Source organism: Ipomoea nil, unplaced genomic scaffold (assembly GCF_001879475.1).
Source record: "Ipomoea nil cultivar Tokyo-kokei standard unplaced genomic scaffold, Asagao_1.1 scaffold1558, whole genome shotgun sequence".
Taxonomy (NCBI): domain Eukaryota; kingdom Viridiplantae; phylum Streptophyta; class Magnoliopsida; order Solanales; family Convolvulaceae; genus Ipomoea; species Ipomoea nil.
Genome location: NW_017617986.1, coordinates 1,003,201 through 1,020,617, shown reverse-complemented (window position 1 = coordinate 1,020,617; position 17,417 = coordinate 1,003,201). Strand labels below are relative to the sequence as shown.

Sequence of the window (17,417 nt, the reverse complement as noted above, 5' to 3'; positions counted from 1 at the left end):
TTTCTTTATATATAATAAAGCAGAATCTTAACTTTCCCTCCAAAAGTATGAGTGGACTTTGAGAAAATGGGTTGCTGCAATTAGATAGGTTTGACCCATAAAGTTTTAAAAAAATATATATAATTATATATTGACCCAACATTTGTTATATTAAAATTTTTATTTTTTATTATATTATATTATTTAGTGTTAATTGATTTATTTATAAATTTTGTAATGCCAATATATATATATATATATATATATATATATATATATATATATATATATATATAGGCTTTGGATTTGGTGCACCCCCCCTAATAGATGAGCCCATGAGGCCTAATAATACCCATTGATTAGATTCCCATCTATGGTTGAGATTAAAAGATATATTTTCAGTTATTATCTATGGTAAGGTTAGATTAGTAAATTGGTTAGCTGATTTAATTAATGAATTAATTTAAAAGGAATATGAATCATCTTTTGATGCTTTTGATGATGGAAATTAAATGATTGTATCTTGAAAAGGATTAAAAGAATGAAATAACGTTAACAATGGTAGATGTGTGAAGGCAGGAACAACACTTTCGGACTTGCAGCAAATGGACAGTAGCAGTACAGGTAAGTGCATATACACGCCTAAGTCTGTGCATTTCCATGATTTCTCGAAACGGTTTACGGCTGAACAAGGGTAGTCGATGACCGACGATATTTGTGAGCGTTAAGGACGACCCGCCTGTGCGTACGCCGTTAGAACCTAGTAGGCAAGTTAGGCTGGGGTTGTGGGTTGTTCGATACCCGACTATCCAACGGCCTAAGCGTAAAGATACGTTGGCCAGTGCATGCGCTGTACTGCCTAATAGACAAAATCGCCTGTGTCCGAGGTGTTTTTTTTTTTTATTTTTTTGGTTTCCACCAGTCCGTGCGTAAACACTATTATGTCTGTGCATATACCTGCTTTTGTCGAATGGTTATTACCGGAACGCCGGGGTGCATTTGAGTGCGTCGGTTTTTTAATTACCTTACTTTTGAGTGGCAGGTGCGCCAACTACGGGGGGCGATGTCGACGAAGAACATTGTTATATGAATATATCCCCGAGTGGAACGAAGATTTGGTTGACGGCTTGCGACACATCCATAAAACCATTTGTTGGGCAATTGTTTGCAACATTAGACGAAGGTGTTGAGTTCTATAACAATTACGCCTCTGTCGCAGGCTTTGATGTGCGCCGCAGTTCAGACAAAAAGAACAAGTACAACATTATCTTAAGGAAGAAACTGGTTTGTTCACGTGAAGGTTACAAAGCGGGGAAAAAATCTGATCCACCAGAAACGGTAATTGGAAAAAAGACCAAACGTCGTAGGCCATCTAACCGAGTCGGGTGCATGGCAAAGATTGTGTTCAAAATAGACGGTGCGGGGAGGTATTTAGTCACGACATTCGAAGAGGGGCACGCGCACTGTTTGTGCGATGATAGCTATAAACCGTTCTTGAAAGTAAATAGGAAATTGGATGTTGGTCACCAACAATTCATAACAAATTGCGCAAAGGTGAATGTGGGCTCGAGCAAAAGCTTTGAAATATACGCAGAGGTTGTGGGTGGAACAGAAAACGTTGGAGCAACACAACAAGATTTCAAAAATTACCGACGGGATGTCTTGGCATACATGCACGGAGGAGACTGCCAAATGGTAATATCCAAATACCTGGATATCAAGGCTGACTACCCTGACATGTACTTTGAGTACGAAGCAAACCATAACGACCAATTGATACGGATTTTTTGGTCGGATGGTGTGGCACGGAAACATTACAGTGCGTTTGGAGATGTTGTGTCCTTCGATGCGACGTACAAGACTAACCGGTAAGAAATTCTGAACCTTGTATAACTTTTTCTATATGCGGACACCAGAAATATGCGAATTAATGTTACTGTGTGTGTGTGTATATATTTGACCCTCGATATTTAATAGCACTGATGATAGCGTACTAATCACAGAGTGTGTGCGTTTTCGCTGATACCCATTGATATCAGAAATTAATTCAGAAAGCTATATTTTCTTCATGTGCGCCACTGTAAAAATGTGCGTATGTGTGTAGTGTCCGATAGTATAATTAAATGTTCAGCAGTGGTGGGTGCATAATGTTGTACAAGTTTGTGCTCCCAGGTACGGCCTCGTGTTTGTCCCATTTACCGGGATCGACAACCATAAGAAATGCGTGACATTTGGAGCAGCCCTGATTGATCGGGAGGACGTGGACTCGTACATTTGGGTATTAAAGAACTTCAAAAACGCAATGGGCAGCCCCCCCGCAATCACTGTAACTGATCAAGATCCGGCGATGAAAGTTGCAATTGCACAGGAATTCCCTGAAACGCGTCATCGGTACTGCATGTGGCATATAATGACAAAGGTGGGTGATAAAGTGGGCACTGACCTAGCGAGGAACGAAGAGTTTAGACGGGAGCTAAATACTGTAGTATGGAACGACGCCTCAACTACTGCAAATTTCGAGCATGCATGGAAAGCTGTAATGGAAAAATATGCCATAACTGAAAATTCGTGGCTGAAACATATGTATGATGAGCGTGCGTCATGGGTTCTTGCGTGTTTTGAAGGAGTTTTTATGGGCGGATTACTACGTACTACATCCCGGTCCGAGGCTGAGAATAGAATTTTCAGAAGCAATACTAACAAGCACCTTTGCCTTACAGAATTCTTCATCCGATTTGAGAGTACAGTGCGAAAGCAACGGATCACGCACGCACATCTTAGTGGTGCCAGCAACGCACAGACTCCCCTTTTCAAAACACCACTGGGAATTGAACGACATGCATCCGAACTGTACACACTAACAGTTTTTTATGATGTCCAGGAGGAAATTATTGCAGGTTGTTTTGAATGCCGGGTAAGAGCAGTGACAATCGGTGACGGCATCAAGACTTATGAGGTGGATGATAAGCGCGGGACACAGTACGGTTTGACCGTTGAGGATGTGACAATGATTACGCACTGCCCCTGCCGAATGTATACAAGGATTGGTCTATTGTGTCGACACGCTTTTGCAGTGCTAATATACGAGAGGGTTGATACCATACCGCCGCAACAGATCACCCCGCGATGGACACGCAACGTAATAACAGAATATGAAGATGAACTGAGGAAGTATGGATATGGAGGGGCCATAACGGGTAATGAAGCATCAGATGTAATAAACACGTTCTACAGTTGTTTGGGGATTGCCAAGGGGGACAGTTTAAAATTGCAACAAATGTGTTCTGTTTTATCGGATATGGAGACAACTTGGTGCGGGCACGAAGAAGTCCAAGTGGATGCAGCTAGTGGGAAACAAGCGATCATGGAGTCTTACTGTGGCGTACCCGCACCTGAGACGATTACTGTGCACCAACCACCGGTGACAAGCAACAAAGGGTCGGGTAAACGGATGAGGTCTGCTAAAGAGCTGGCAATGAAGGAGCAAAACAGGAAGAAGCGCACGTGCAAAACTTGTGGCATGGCAGATGGGCATAACAGTAGAAGCTGCCCGCAGAAGTAGACGTGTTATTAGCTATAGCATGCAATTCTGGAAGTTTTTTGTGAGATCGTTTATTCTGAAACTCGTGCACCTTTTTGTATGTTTTTATCCAGCATTCCCATTTTTTTGAGGAAAATGTTACCAGGGAAGCTTTTATAATATGCATATCTTGTTTGACCAAGTCTGTAGGCATTAAGCTTTTTTCCAAGCATTCCCATTTTATAGTTGGCAGTTCCGTATTTCCCATCTGGATTTACCTGATTAGGACTTAGAAGTTGTGATGTGCTGACTTTTTTTAATGCCTGATTTTTTATGATGTAGTAAAACAAATGTATAACACAAATGTCTGGACTGCTCCGCTACCAAATATGCGTTAGTACGCATAGATTGCATGTATGGAATGCGTTGTAGTCGATAGGTACGTGCTTATATGCGTAACGAAAATGTCATGTGCGAAGGAAGTATAAATTGGCTGCGTAATACGGTTATGATTGTTGACAACATATTAGTCATATGATTGGGTGGCAGATTTAGTACAAACAAATTGTGCGTTTGTTTCAAGCAGTCGATGCACCGTTAAATTAATCTTTTCTTTGGTGCATTAACGTAGTTAGTGCGTTTATATGTATGAAATGTCGTTGGTCTACTATGCACTGATCAAATCACAAAAATAATATAATGGAAATACGTATAATATTTGTAATGGAAATCTGGTCTATTCCAAATCATAACAGAAATACCAAAACAATACATAAAGTTGCTAGTAACATAAGATTGACTATGCACTTGCCAGTAAATGCAATAAACTTATCTAACCTAATGCAATTGATATGGACTGCCGAGTACCGTAATATGAAAATGCACATGATATGCACTTGCTAAGAATGCAATAAAAATATAATACAAGGCAACTCGCACAGACACTAACATTTAAACGCACAAACGACGCAATAAAAATATAGTAACATATATATGATACGCACTAACATAAGTTAAAGTAACCTTTTATCTAGCAAATGCACTAACATTGAAGCTGATACGCACTTATCCATTAATATGCACTGACATAAAATTATGCATTTTACTATATACGCATCGTAATATGAAAATGCACATGCTATTTAATATGCTACTGCACATAGCTCGTATTCGCACATACTATATAGTAAAATGCAGACACAATGTATATGTATGCACATACGCATAACAGAAATACCAAAACAGAAATCTGGTCTATTCCAAATCCTAACAGAAATACCAAAACAATACATAAAGTTAGAGATGTAATAATAAACGCAATGTATATAATAGAGGTGTTCAATGAGACGGAACAAATTGATCTCATGGCGGAGTTGAAATTCGTTCGACGATGGGTGTTGTTCTGAAACAGAAGGATTTCGGACATATAGCGTTTGCGTAAAGCAAGCAATGCACGTGCGTCACCCCCGCAAAGACCACAATCCCATGACGCATAGGGCTGTCCAGCATAAGACTCCATGTGTCGCATCGCGAACACACCGCAATCTACTTTGTTCTTCGCATCGCGACATGATAGGCGAACCCTACGAGGTATGAACGTAGTGACCTTCATAAACTGATCTGTGGCCTCCACATCCTCCAGGAAAACGGTAAAAAACTCATGCTACACAAATGACATTGTGTTAATAAATAATACATGTGTCTACACACTGGTGGTTTTGACTAGACATGTGTATATTAAATGTACAATTAGAACCAAATTGTTAATCAAGCATACCAGCAGGTCAGGTATGTGAAGATATTTGTCGAGTGAGAGGCCACCAACAGAAGAGTTATCTAACACATCGAAACGCATGCGTCTAAAATCCACTACAATAACGTAGTAGTGACCAGCTTGAAGTATTGGAAATATGAACTGGCAACGCAAGAAAGTTAATCACAACCGAATGTGGTTAAAACAAGGACAAAAAATAAATACTAACCAGATCAATGTCGCCCCAGGAGTTAAACGGAGACGTGTTCAACTCCTCGACCATGCAATCCGTAAACCACTGCAGACGCCGACCACGTGGTGCAGAAACATTTACAACTGTGTTCAACTGATTCATGCGAATACAACCTAAGTCAACACCACTAACCAAGACATAACAAAACCTGAACTAAAAAACAATAGTCCGTTAACTCACCGTAGTCGTAAAGCGACACCAATAGCCTCGAGGGTGACCCACGAGGCCTCAATATCTCCTTAAAATTCAACACACTATGCCCAGGCATTTATTATGCCCACAAGCACTTCCTGACTTCAAGCAGTGAACGAAATTCTTCCCTCCGTGCAGATCGGCCACTAAATAGAAACAGCTCCTCATCCCTGTCAATGAACAGGCCACGGGCGGTTAGAACCCACTAAAGGGGGGGATTGATGAAACGAAAGTAGGCTGCAAAAAGGGATGTAATACATGTCGCTAAGTCTAGATCTAGCAACCCAATCATAGATTGCCTGCGGATCGGGTGCGTTGACACTTAGAGTGTTCGCCGGCACATGCGCGTGTCCGGTGATCGTATGAATTCAAGTCAAGCGTTCTCAATGCCGGTACGTTGCTAGTTGTTTGTCGCGGCTGCTTCACGGGCGCAAGACACCGCGGTGTGTTACATACAACCATAGGCGGGTTCAGTACTGGTATACGTTGCTATGAAACTAAAAGAATACAAGTAAGCCTCAGGGTATATAAACCCAGTTCCTACAAATGAACGGACAACATTTACACAAACTGCAGCAAAATGAAAACGTACCTCCATCGGAGTCACCTTAGTTGCACTCTCCCAGGAACACCATCGCGCAAGGTCCTTTTTGTTGCCCCCGCCAATACGTACTCCCAGGCTAAGTGATGAAGGCTTACGGACATCTGATACTTGGTGATCACGGTTTTTTTTTTTTGAAGTTAACTTTCATTTTTTGAAATTTTGTTGTATTTGACACTGTTCACTTGTGGCATTTTTTTGTTTTATTTTGGCATTTGCAGGTGTTTTGTCTCTGGTTGGACCAGGTGATTTGGTAATGCAATTTAACTTTTTGCCCTTGAGATACTGTAAGTATAACAAATACCTTGCAACAATTCACATAGGCCGGGTTGAGCAAAAAATCGACAGGCCCTCATAACCCGACAATTATGATTTATGAAAGGGGAGGCAGGTCGCAAATTATGCTGTGGACTCGTGTTCACAATGCATTGTGAACATGAGTCCAAAACGACGTCGTTTTAAGGGAAAACGTGGCCTTGCAGTTAAAAAAATAAATTTGATTTTGTCTCACAGTTAACGGCGTTATTTGTTTGTGGCATTATGAATGTACAGTTGTAATTAAATGTACAGTTATGCAATTATGAATGTACAGTTATGCAATTATGAATGTACAACTATGGAATTATGAATGTAAGTTATGGAATTATGAACACAGAGCTCTGACATTATGAACTTACAGTTATGAACATATAGTGATAAATTATGAACATAGAGCTCTAAAATTGTGAACATATGTAGAGTTTCGAAATTATGAATTTACAGTTATTGAATTATGAATGTACAGTTATGCAATTACGAATGTACAGTTATGCAATTACGAATGTACAGTCATGCAATTATGAACACAGAGCTATGACATTATGAACTTACAATTATTAACATATAGTGATAAAATTATGAACATAGAGCTCTAAAATTTTGAACATAGAGTTCCAAAAATTATGAATTTACAGTTATTGAATTATGAATGTATAGTTAGAAATTATGAATGTACAGTTATGCAATTATGAATGTACAGTTATAGAATTATGAACCCAGAACTCTAACATTATGAACTTACAATGATGAACATATAGTGATAAAATTATGAACATATACTCCTATAACAAAGTGGTCTAAAATTTAAAAAAAAAAAAAAAATGGAAGACAACAGTGCCACAAACAGCATGCTGGACACGGGTCCATAGCATAACGATTGGAGGCAGGTGGGGTATCTGATCCGGAATCATAACCCGGATAAGCATTAAAGCATAACCCAACGGATCTGAAATAGAAAATGGAAGCTTATCTTTCTACAGCAAATTAAAGGGCTCCTAGTTTCAGAAAAAGCATGTAGTAATGCTTATAATAAAGTAAAAGTCATGGCACATATTTCATAACAATCATATAGAATGGTTTATTCCGAATAACTAAGAATTGGGAGGCCTCAGATGAATGAGTACAGAGGATGCCAATTCAGAGCTTGAAATGCAACAAGGCAGAAGTTCCATCAAGGCCCTTTGCATGAAAATGGGCTACGTACTCCTTCACTGTGGTTTCCCTGTACTTTGGACGATTCTCATCTGACAATAGTTCTTTAATTGGTCCACAAACCCGTGACGATGGCAACATGTATGTAGTAAAGAAACCTGCCACTGATATCCTGGGACCACATTGATTAGCCAGCACTCTGTGTTCTGAGCTCTTGAACCTATCATTTGTCATAAGCTGCTCCCAAAAACACAGAAATTTGTTTGATTAAAAAAAATGAGTCAATTACATTTAAAATATAAAGAATTTAAGGCTTGTTGCCGGTCGGAGCTGAGGCTAGTAAGGGCCAATAGTGGGGTCCACATAGTTATACATTATATTATTTCAGAAGTTTCATTATTTTAACACGTAATGTACATTATTCTAACACATAATGTACATTATTCTAACACATAATATTCAACGACGTCGTTTATGTATAATTTTTTTCTTCATGCGCTCAGACGCCCAACTGCAACATACATTTTTATAAATTATAATGTACATTATTCTAAAGCATAATGTATATTATTCTAAAACATAATGTACATTATATTAACTTAGAAGTTTCATTATTTTAACACGTAATGTACATTATTCTAACACATAATATTCAACGACGTCGTTTTGGACTGTGGTCCACACAGCTTTGTGGACCACAGTCCACACAATAATTTGCCAGTAAGGGCCAAAGTCTAGCACCATGTGATAAGAGGATTGTTAGGCGAAGGTCGGTAAAAGGGTTGAAAATGTGACGCTACTAATATAATGGTCACTTCGCTTTTAGCGTAATGGTAAGCACTTGATTGTAAGACTTACCTGGAGAAGATCTCCAATGTTGACAACCAGAGCTCCTGGGGAAGGGGGAACATCAACCCACTGGTTTTGGTGAAAAACTTGAAGGCCACCTATATCATCTTGAAGCAAAATTGTGAGAAAAGTGTCATCGGAATGCTTGGTGTTGCCTAAAGTTAGGTCTGGTTCTGGGCAGGGTGGGTAGTAATGCCCCAAAACGGCTAGCCCCTTACTGCACTCAATGTCTTTGAAATAGTTTGGATTTAGGCCTAAAGCCTCTGATAGTAGTTCAAACAAAACACCCCCTACTTCTTTCACTTCTTTTGAGTATTTGATAAGAATATCGCTGCATCAAATTCCACACCACTATTATCAACGTAACAAATTAAATCTTGTAGTTTATTAATTGCCATGCATATATATATATATAAATTTAAACACAGACAAATTAAACCTGCAAACCGGAGGCAGTTCTTGAGGATGAGGGGGATTAGGAGCCATGAAGCAGAAGATAGTGTCCCTCCAATTAGCTGCTGGTGCAGTATACAGATCAAAGTTGGCAGTTATACACTTACCCTCCTTGATCGATCTCGTGTATACCATTCCTTCTTCACCTCTGTATCTTGTTCATGGAATCCTCGTACCCCACTCATGATTTCCTCCAAAACATTTATTGGGATCCCATGATTCACCACTTGGAAGAAACCCCATGTTTTAGATGCTTCTCCAATTGCCTCAACGACCTCTCTGCGCTTCATCTCATTCCCATGAATGCTTCAAGGTCTATGATTGGGATGCTGTGTTTGTCAGCGGTGGGATTAATATTGGATGAGTTTTGGGTTGTTTTTGGATGAATGAATATTGGTGGGAGTTTGGTTATGCCTGCATCAATAAGACCTTTCACACCAGCTTTGGTCTCATCAAAGGCCTTCAGCTCACTTTGCCTGTCTCCATTCTCATGGTGAAATTGGTTCAAAGTTGTGGCCTCCATTTTAACACTCAATGAGATGTGGTTTTCCCTTGCTCACAACCTTACATATACTGAGGAACTTTGTCAGCTATCTTTTACTCCAATCTTAACCTGAAATTAATAGGTTGCCGGATAATATTAATTTATTTTTTTTTTTGAGTTACGACCAAAATACATTAGCCTAATAAGCTTGAAATTAATCTTTCTTTATATATAATAAAGCAGAATCTTAACTTTCCCTCCAAAAGTATGAGTGGACTTTGAGAAAATGGGTTGCTGCAATTAGATAGGTTTGACCCATAAAGTTTTAAAAAAATATATATAATTATATATTGACCCAACATTTGTTATATTAAATTTTTATTTTTTATTATATTATATTATTTAGTGTTAATTGATTTATTTATAAATTTTGTAATGCCAATATATATATATATATATATATATATATATATATATATATATATATATATATAGGCTTTGGATTTGGTGCACCCCCCTAATAGATGAGCCCATGAGGCCTAATAATACCCATTGATTAGATTCCCATCTATGGTTGAGATTAAAAGATATATTTTCAGTTATTATCTATGGTAAGGTTAGATTAGTAAATTGGTTAGCTGATTTAATTAATGAATTAATTTAAAAGGAATATGAATCATCTTTTGATGCTTTTGATGATGGAAATTAAATGATTGTATCTTGAAAAGGATTAAAAGAATGAAATAACGTTAACAATGGTAGATGTGTGAAGGCAGGAACAACACTTTCGGACTTGCAGCAAATGGACAGTAGCAGTACAGGTAAGTGCATATACACGCCTAAGTCTGTGCATTTCCATGATTTCTCGAAACGGTTTACGGCTGAACAAGGGTAGTCGATGACCGGACGATATTTGTGAGCGTTAAGGACGACCCGCCTGTGCGTACGCCGTTAGAACCTAGTAGGCAAGTTAGGCTGGGGTTGTGGGTTGTTCGATACCCGACTATCCAACGGCCTAAGCGTAAAGATACGTTGGCCAGTGCATGCGCTGTACTGCCTAATAGACAAAATCGCCTGTGTCCGAGGTGTTTTTTTTTTTTATTTTTTTGGTTTCCACCAGTCCGTGCGTAAACACTATTATGTCTGTGCATATACCTGCTTTTGTCGAATGGTTATTACCGGAACGCCGGGGTGCATTTGAGTGCGTCGGTTTTTTAATTACCTTACTTTTGAGTGGCAGGTGCGCCAACTACGGGGGGCGATGTCGACGAAGAACATTGTTATATGAATATATCCCCGAGTGGAACGAAGATTTGGTTGACGGCTTGCGACACATCCATAAAACCATTTGTTGGGCAATTGTTTGCAACATTAGACGAAGGTGTTGAGTTCTATAACAATTACGCCTCTGTCGCAGGCTTTGATGTGCGCCGCAGTTCAGACAAAAAGAACAAGTACAACATTATCTTAAGGAAGAAACTGGTTTGTTCACGTGAAGGTTACAAAGCGGGGAAAAAATCTGATCCACCAGAAACGGTAATTGGAAAAAAGACCAAACGTCGTAGGCCATCTAACCGAGTCGGGTGCATGGCAAAGATTGTGTTCAAATAGACGGTGCGGGGAGGTATTTAGTCACGACATTCGAAGAGGGGCACGCGCACTGTTTGTGCGATGATAGCTATAAACCGTTCTTGAAAGTAAATAGGAAATTGGATGTTGGTCACCAACAATTCATAACAAATTGCGCAAAGGTGAATGTGGGCTCGAGCAAAAGCTTTGAAATATACGCAGAGGTTGTGGGTGGAACAGAAAACGTTGGAGCAACACAACAAGATTTCAAAAATTACCGACGGGATGTCTTGGCATACATGCACGGAGGAGACTGCCAAATGGTAATATCCAAATACCTGGATATCAAGGCTGACTACCCTGACATGTACTTTGAGTACGAAGCAAACCATAACGACCAATTGATACGGATTTTTTGGTCGGATGGTGTGGCACGGAAACATTACAGTGCGTTTGGAGATGTTGTGTCCTTCGATGCGACGTACAAGACTAACCGGTAAGAAATTCTGAACCTTGTATAACTTTTTCTATATGCGGACACCAGAAATATGCGAATTAATGTTACTGTGTGTGTGTGTATATATTTGACCCTCGATATTTAATAGCACTGATGATAGCGTACTAATCACAGAGTGTGTGCGTTTTCGCTGATACCCATTGATATCAGAAATTAATTCAGAAAGCTATATTTTCTTCATGTGCGCCACTGTAAAAATGTGCGTATGTGTGTAGTGTCCGATAGTATAATTAAATGTTCAGCAGTGGTGGGTGCATAATGTTGTACAAGTTTGTGCTCCCAGGTACGGCCTCGTGTTTGTCCCATTTACCGGGATCGACAACCATAAGAAATGCGTGACATTTGGAGCAGCCCTGATTGATCGGGAGGACGTGGACTCGTACATTTGGGTATTAAAGAACTTCAAAAACGCAATGGGCAGCCCCCCCCGCAATCACTGTAACTGATCAAGATCCGGCGATGAAAGTTGCAATTGCACAGGAATTCCCTGAAACGCGTCATCGGTACTGCATGTGGCATATAATGACAAAGGTGGGTGATAAAGTGGGCACTGACCTAGCGAGGAACGAAGAGTTTAGACGGGAGCTAAATACTGTAGTATGGAACGACGCCTCAACTACTGCAAATTTCGAGCATGCATGGAAAGCTGTAATGGAAAAATATGCCATAACTGAAAATTCGTGGCTGAAACATATGTATGATGAGCGTGCGTCATGGGTTCTTGCGTGTTTTGAAGGAGTTTTTATGGGCGGATTACTACGTACTACATCCCGGTCCGAGGCTGAGAATAGAATTTTCAGAAGCAATACTAACAAGCACCTTTGCCTTACAGAATTCTTCATCCGATTTGAGAGTACAGTGCGAAAGCAACGGATCACGCACGCACATCTTAGTGGTGCCAGCAACGCACAGACTCCCCTTTTCAAAACACCACTGGGAATTGAACGACATGCATCCGAACTGTACACACTAACAGTTTTTTATGATGTCCAGGAGGAAATTATTGCAGGTTGTTTTGAATGCCGGGTAAGAGCAGTGACAATCGGTGACGGCATCAAGACTTATGAGGTGGATGATAAGCGCGGGACACAGTACGGTTTGACCGTTGAGGATGTGACAATGATTACGCACTGCCCCTGCCGAATGTATACAAGGATTGGTCTATTGTGTCGACACGCTTTTGCAGTGCTAATATACGAGAGGGTTGATACCATACCGCCGCAACAGATCACCCCGCGATGGACACGCAACGTAATAACAGAATATGAAGATGAACTGAGGAAGTATGGATATGGAGGGGCCATAACGGGTAATGAAGCATCAGATGTAATAAACACGTTCTACAGTTGTTTGGGGATTGCCAAGGGGGACAGTTTAAAATTGCAACAAATGTGTTCTGTTTTATCGGATATGGAGACAACTTGGTGCGGGCACGAAGAAGTCCAAGTGGATGCAGCTAGTGGGAAACAAGCGATCATGGAGTCTTACTGTGGCGTACCCGCACCTGAGACGATTACTGTGCACCAACCACCGGTGACAAGCAACAAAGGGTCGGGTAAACGGATGAGGTCTGCTAAAGAGCTGGCAATGAAGGAGCAAAACAGGAAGAAGCGCACGTGCAAAACTTGTGGCATGGCAGATGGGCATAACAGTAGAAGCTGCCCGCAGAAGTAGACGTGTTATTAGCTATAGCATGCAATTCTGGAAGTTTTTTGTGAGATCGTTTATTCTGAAACTCGTGCACCTTTTTGTATGTTTTTATCCAGCATTCCCATTTTTTTGAGGAAAATGTTACCAGGGAAGCTTTTATAATATGCATATCTTGTTTGACCAAGTCTGTAGGCATTAAGCTTTTTTCCAAGCATTCCCATTTTATAGTTGGCAGTTCCGTATTTCCCATCTGGATTTACCTGATTAGGACTTAGAAGTTGTGATGTGCTGACTTTTTTTAATGCCTGATTTTTTATGATGTAGTAAAACAAATGTATAACACAAATGTCTGGACTGCTCCGCTACCAAATATGCGTTAGTACGCATAGATTGCATGTATGGAATGCGTTGTAGTCGATAGGTACGTGCTTATATGCGTAACGAAAATGTCATGTGCGAAGGAAGTATAAATTGGCTGCGTAATACGGTTATGATTGTTGACAACATATTAGTCATATGATTGGGTGGCAGATTTAGTACAAACAAATTGTGCGTTTGTTTCAAGCAGTCGATGCACCGTTAAATTAATCTTTTCTTTGGTGCATTAACGTAGTTAGTGCGTTTATATGTATGAAATGTCGTTGGTCTACTATGCACTGATCAAATCACAAAAATAATATAATGGAAATACGTATAATATTTGTAATGGAAATCTGGTCTATTCCAAATCATAACAGAAATACCAAAACAATACATAAAGTTGCTAGTAACATAAGATTGACTATGCACTTGCCAGTAAATGCAATAAACTTATCTAACCTAATGCAATTGATATGGACTGCCGAGTACCGTAATATGAAAATGCACATGATATGCACTTGCTAAGAATGCAATAAAAATATAATACAAGGCAACTCGCACAGACACTAACATTTAAACGCACAAACGACGCAATAAAAATATAGTAACATATATATGATACGCACTAACATAAGTTAAAGTAACCTTTTATCTAGCAAATGCACTAACATTGAAGCTGATACGCACTTATCCATTAATATGCACTGACATAAAATTATGCATTTTACTATATACGCATCGTAATATGAAAATGCACATGCTATTTAATATGCTACTGCACATAGCTCGTATTCGCACATACTATATAGTAAAATGCAGACACAATGTATATGTATGCACATACGCATAACAGAAATACCAAAACAGAAATCTGGTCTATTCCAAATCCTAACAGAAATACCAAAACAATACATAAAGTTAGAGATGTAATAATAAACGCAATGTATATAATAGAGGTGTTCAATGAGACGGAACAATTGATCTCATGGCGGAGTTGAAATTCGTTCGACGATGGGTGTTGTTCTGAAACAGAAGGATTTCGGACATATAGCGTTTGCGTAAAGCAAGCAATGCACGTGCGTCACCCCCGCAAAGACCACAATCCCATGACGCATAGGGCTGTCCAGCATAAGACTCCATGTGTCGCATCGCGAACACACCGCAATCTACTTTGTTCTTCGCATCGCGACATGATAGGCGAACCCTACGAGGTATGAACGTAGTGACCTTCATAAACTGATCTGTGGCCTCCACATCCTCCAGGAAAACGGTAAAAAACTCATGCTACACAAATGACATTGTGTTAATAAATAATACATGTGTCTACACACTGGTGGTTTTGACTAGACATGTGTATATTAAATGTACAATTAGAACCAAATTGTTAATCAAGCATACCAGCAGGTCAGGTATGTGAAGATATTTGTCGAGTGAGAGGCCACCAACAGAAGAGTTATCTAACACATCGAAACGCATGCGTCTAAAATCCACTACAATAACGTAGTAGTGACCAGCTTGAAGTATTGGAAATATGAACTGCAACGCAAGAAAGTTAATCACAACCGAATGTGGTTAAAAACAAGGACAAAAAATAAATACTAACCAGATCAATGTCGCCCCAGGAGTTAAACGGAGACGTGTTCAACTCCTCGACCATGCAATCCGTAAACCACTGCAGACGCCGACCACGTGGTGCAGAAACATTTACAACTGTGTTCAACTGATTCATGCGAATACAACCTAAGTCAACACCACTAACCAAGACATAACAAAACCTGAACTAAAAAACAATAGTCCGTTAACTCACCGTAGTCGTAAGCGACACCAATAGCCTCGAGGGTGACCCACGAGGCCTCAATATCTCCTTAAAATTCAACACACATGCCCAGGCATTTATTATGCCCACAAGCACTTCCTGACCTTCAAGCAGTGAACGAAATTCTTCCCTCCGTGCAGATCGGCCACTAAATAGAAACAGCTCCTCATCCCTGTCAATGAACAGGCCACGGGCGGTTAGAACCCACTAAAGGGGGGGATTGATGAAACGAAAGTAGGCTGCAAAAAGGGATGTAATACATGTCGCTAAGTCTAGATCTAGCAACCCAATCATAGATTGCCTGCGGATCGGGTGCGTTGACACTTAGAGTGTTCGCGGCACATGCGCGTGTCCGGTGATCGTATGAATTCAAGTCAAGCGTTCTCAATGCCGGTACGTTGCTAGTTGTTTGTCGCGGCTGCTTCACGGGCGCAAGACACCGCGGTGTGTTACATACAACCATAGGCGGGTTCAGTACTGGTATACGTTGCTATGAAACTAAAAGAATACAAGTAAGCCTCAGGGTATATAAACCCAGTTCCTACAAATGAACGGACAACATTTACACAAACTGCAGCAAAATGAAAACGTACCTCCATCGGAGTCACCTTAGTTGCACTCTCCCCAGGAACACCATCGCGCAAGGTCCTTTTGTTGCCCCCGCCAATACGTACTCCCAGGCTAAGTGATGAAGGCTTACGGACATCTGATACTTGGTGATCACGGGCCTACATACATAGGGGAAAATACGGCTATGGAAATTAAAACAACCAGTCCCTAACGCACCAGTGACAATCTGTGCGCCGCACATACCACGTTTGTGTATCGCACCACCCCAGCGTTAAAGCCTAATGCGCACATACCCAATATGGGTGACGCATCCCATTAAAATGAAAACGTACCTCCACCGGAGTCACCTTCGTTGCACTCCCCCCAGGAACACCATCGTGCCGGGGCCTTTTGTGACCCCCTGCAATACGTACTCCCAAGCTAAGTGGTGAATTTTTACGGATAGCTGATACTTGGTGATCACGGACCTACATACGTAGAGTAAAATCAGGCTTTAGAAATTAAAACAACCAGTTCCCTACCGCACAATGAAATCAGTGGGCCGCACATACTCCATATGTGTGCCGCAAAAACCCCGCAACTAATACGCACATACCCAATGTGGGTGACGCATTGCAGCCAGTCTAATGTTATTACGCACCTGCCAGCACCCCCCTCCCAAACGCTTACTCAATCACGTTATATCGCACGCCATGCAATACCCACAATGTAAACTCGATGTGTGAATAAAATCGATGTTTGTACTTACTGAACCACATGGGGCGGATGACCAACCACGAGGCACGACATTTGGCGTACGTACGTCATATTCACGGACAATAGCATCCACCACCTCCCAACATTGGGTTGGCAGATCTTGAGACAATCCAAATCCCACCGGAGACGTATCCTGAGTCAACCCAAGACTAAACGAGGGAATGTCCGCGTCAGCCTATGGGGCGACAATAAACCAGTCACAAACTAAAATACTCAATCATTAACATACAAAATATAAACACACATGAAATATTAACAAAAAAATACATCCATCCTGCCAACATAGTTAAACATACATGCATCACCGTGCATACCCCGGTACAGTTCAAAAGGGCAACAAGATACCTACGGGTAAAATAGCACAAAAAAAGGACATTCTAGAACCATAACTGAATTAAACAACAGGCTAAAAACGCCTAGCCTTTCTGCGCCGACGTACTACCTTACTTACGGCTTTGGGCGTACCAACTCCAGGCACAACCTCCGAGGGAGCATCACCACCTGTCTCCACGCACGGAGCGGTGTCAGAACCCGCACATGCAGTACGGGGAGAAGAAGGAATCTGCTGTGTCACGGAGGGGGGCGGCAGTTCCTCAACTCCAACTTTCCCCTGCTGAGCAGCTGT

At 40.7% G+C, this 17,417-nt stretch overlaps 2 protein-coding genes and 1 pseudogene across 2 annotated transcripts; 2 read left to right on the top strand and 1 right to left on the bottom strand.

Moving 5' to 3' along the window:
- Window positions 1–2,281: 2,281 nt before the first annotated feature.
- LOC109189550 (protein FAR1-RELATED SEQUENCE 5-like) lies at window positions 2,282–3,541 on the top strand. Its single transcript, XM_019340160.1, has one exon. It carries the CDS (start codon window positions 2,282–2,284, stop codon window positions 3,539–3,541), a length of 1,260 nt encoding a protein of 419 aa, XP_019195705.1.
- Window positions 3,542–7,541: 4,000 nt separating this feature from the next.
- On the bottom strand, window positions 7,542–9,683 carry LOC109189525 (annotated as a pseudogene).
- A 2,416-nt stretch (window positions 9,684–12,099) lies between these two features.
- Window positions 12,100–13,314, top strand: LOC109189549 (protein FAR1-RELATED SEQUENCE 5-like). Its single transcript, XM_019340159.1, has one exon. It carries the CDS (start codon window positions 12,100–12,102, stop codon window positions 13,312–13,314), a length of 1,215 nt encoding a protein of 404 aa, XP_019195704.1.
- The last annotated feature ends 4,103 nt before the right edge of the window (window positions 13,315–17,417 follow it).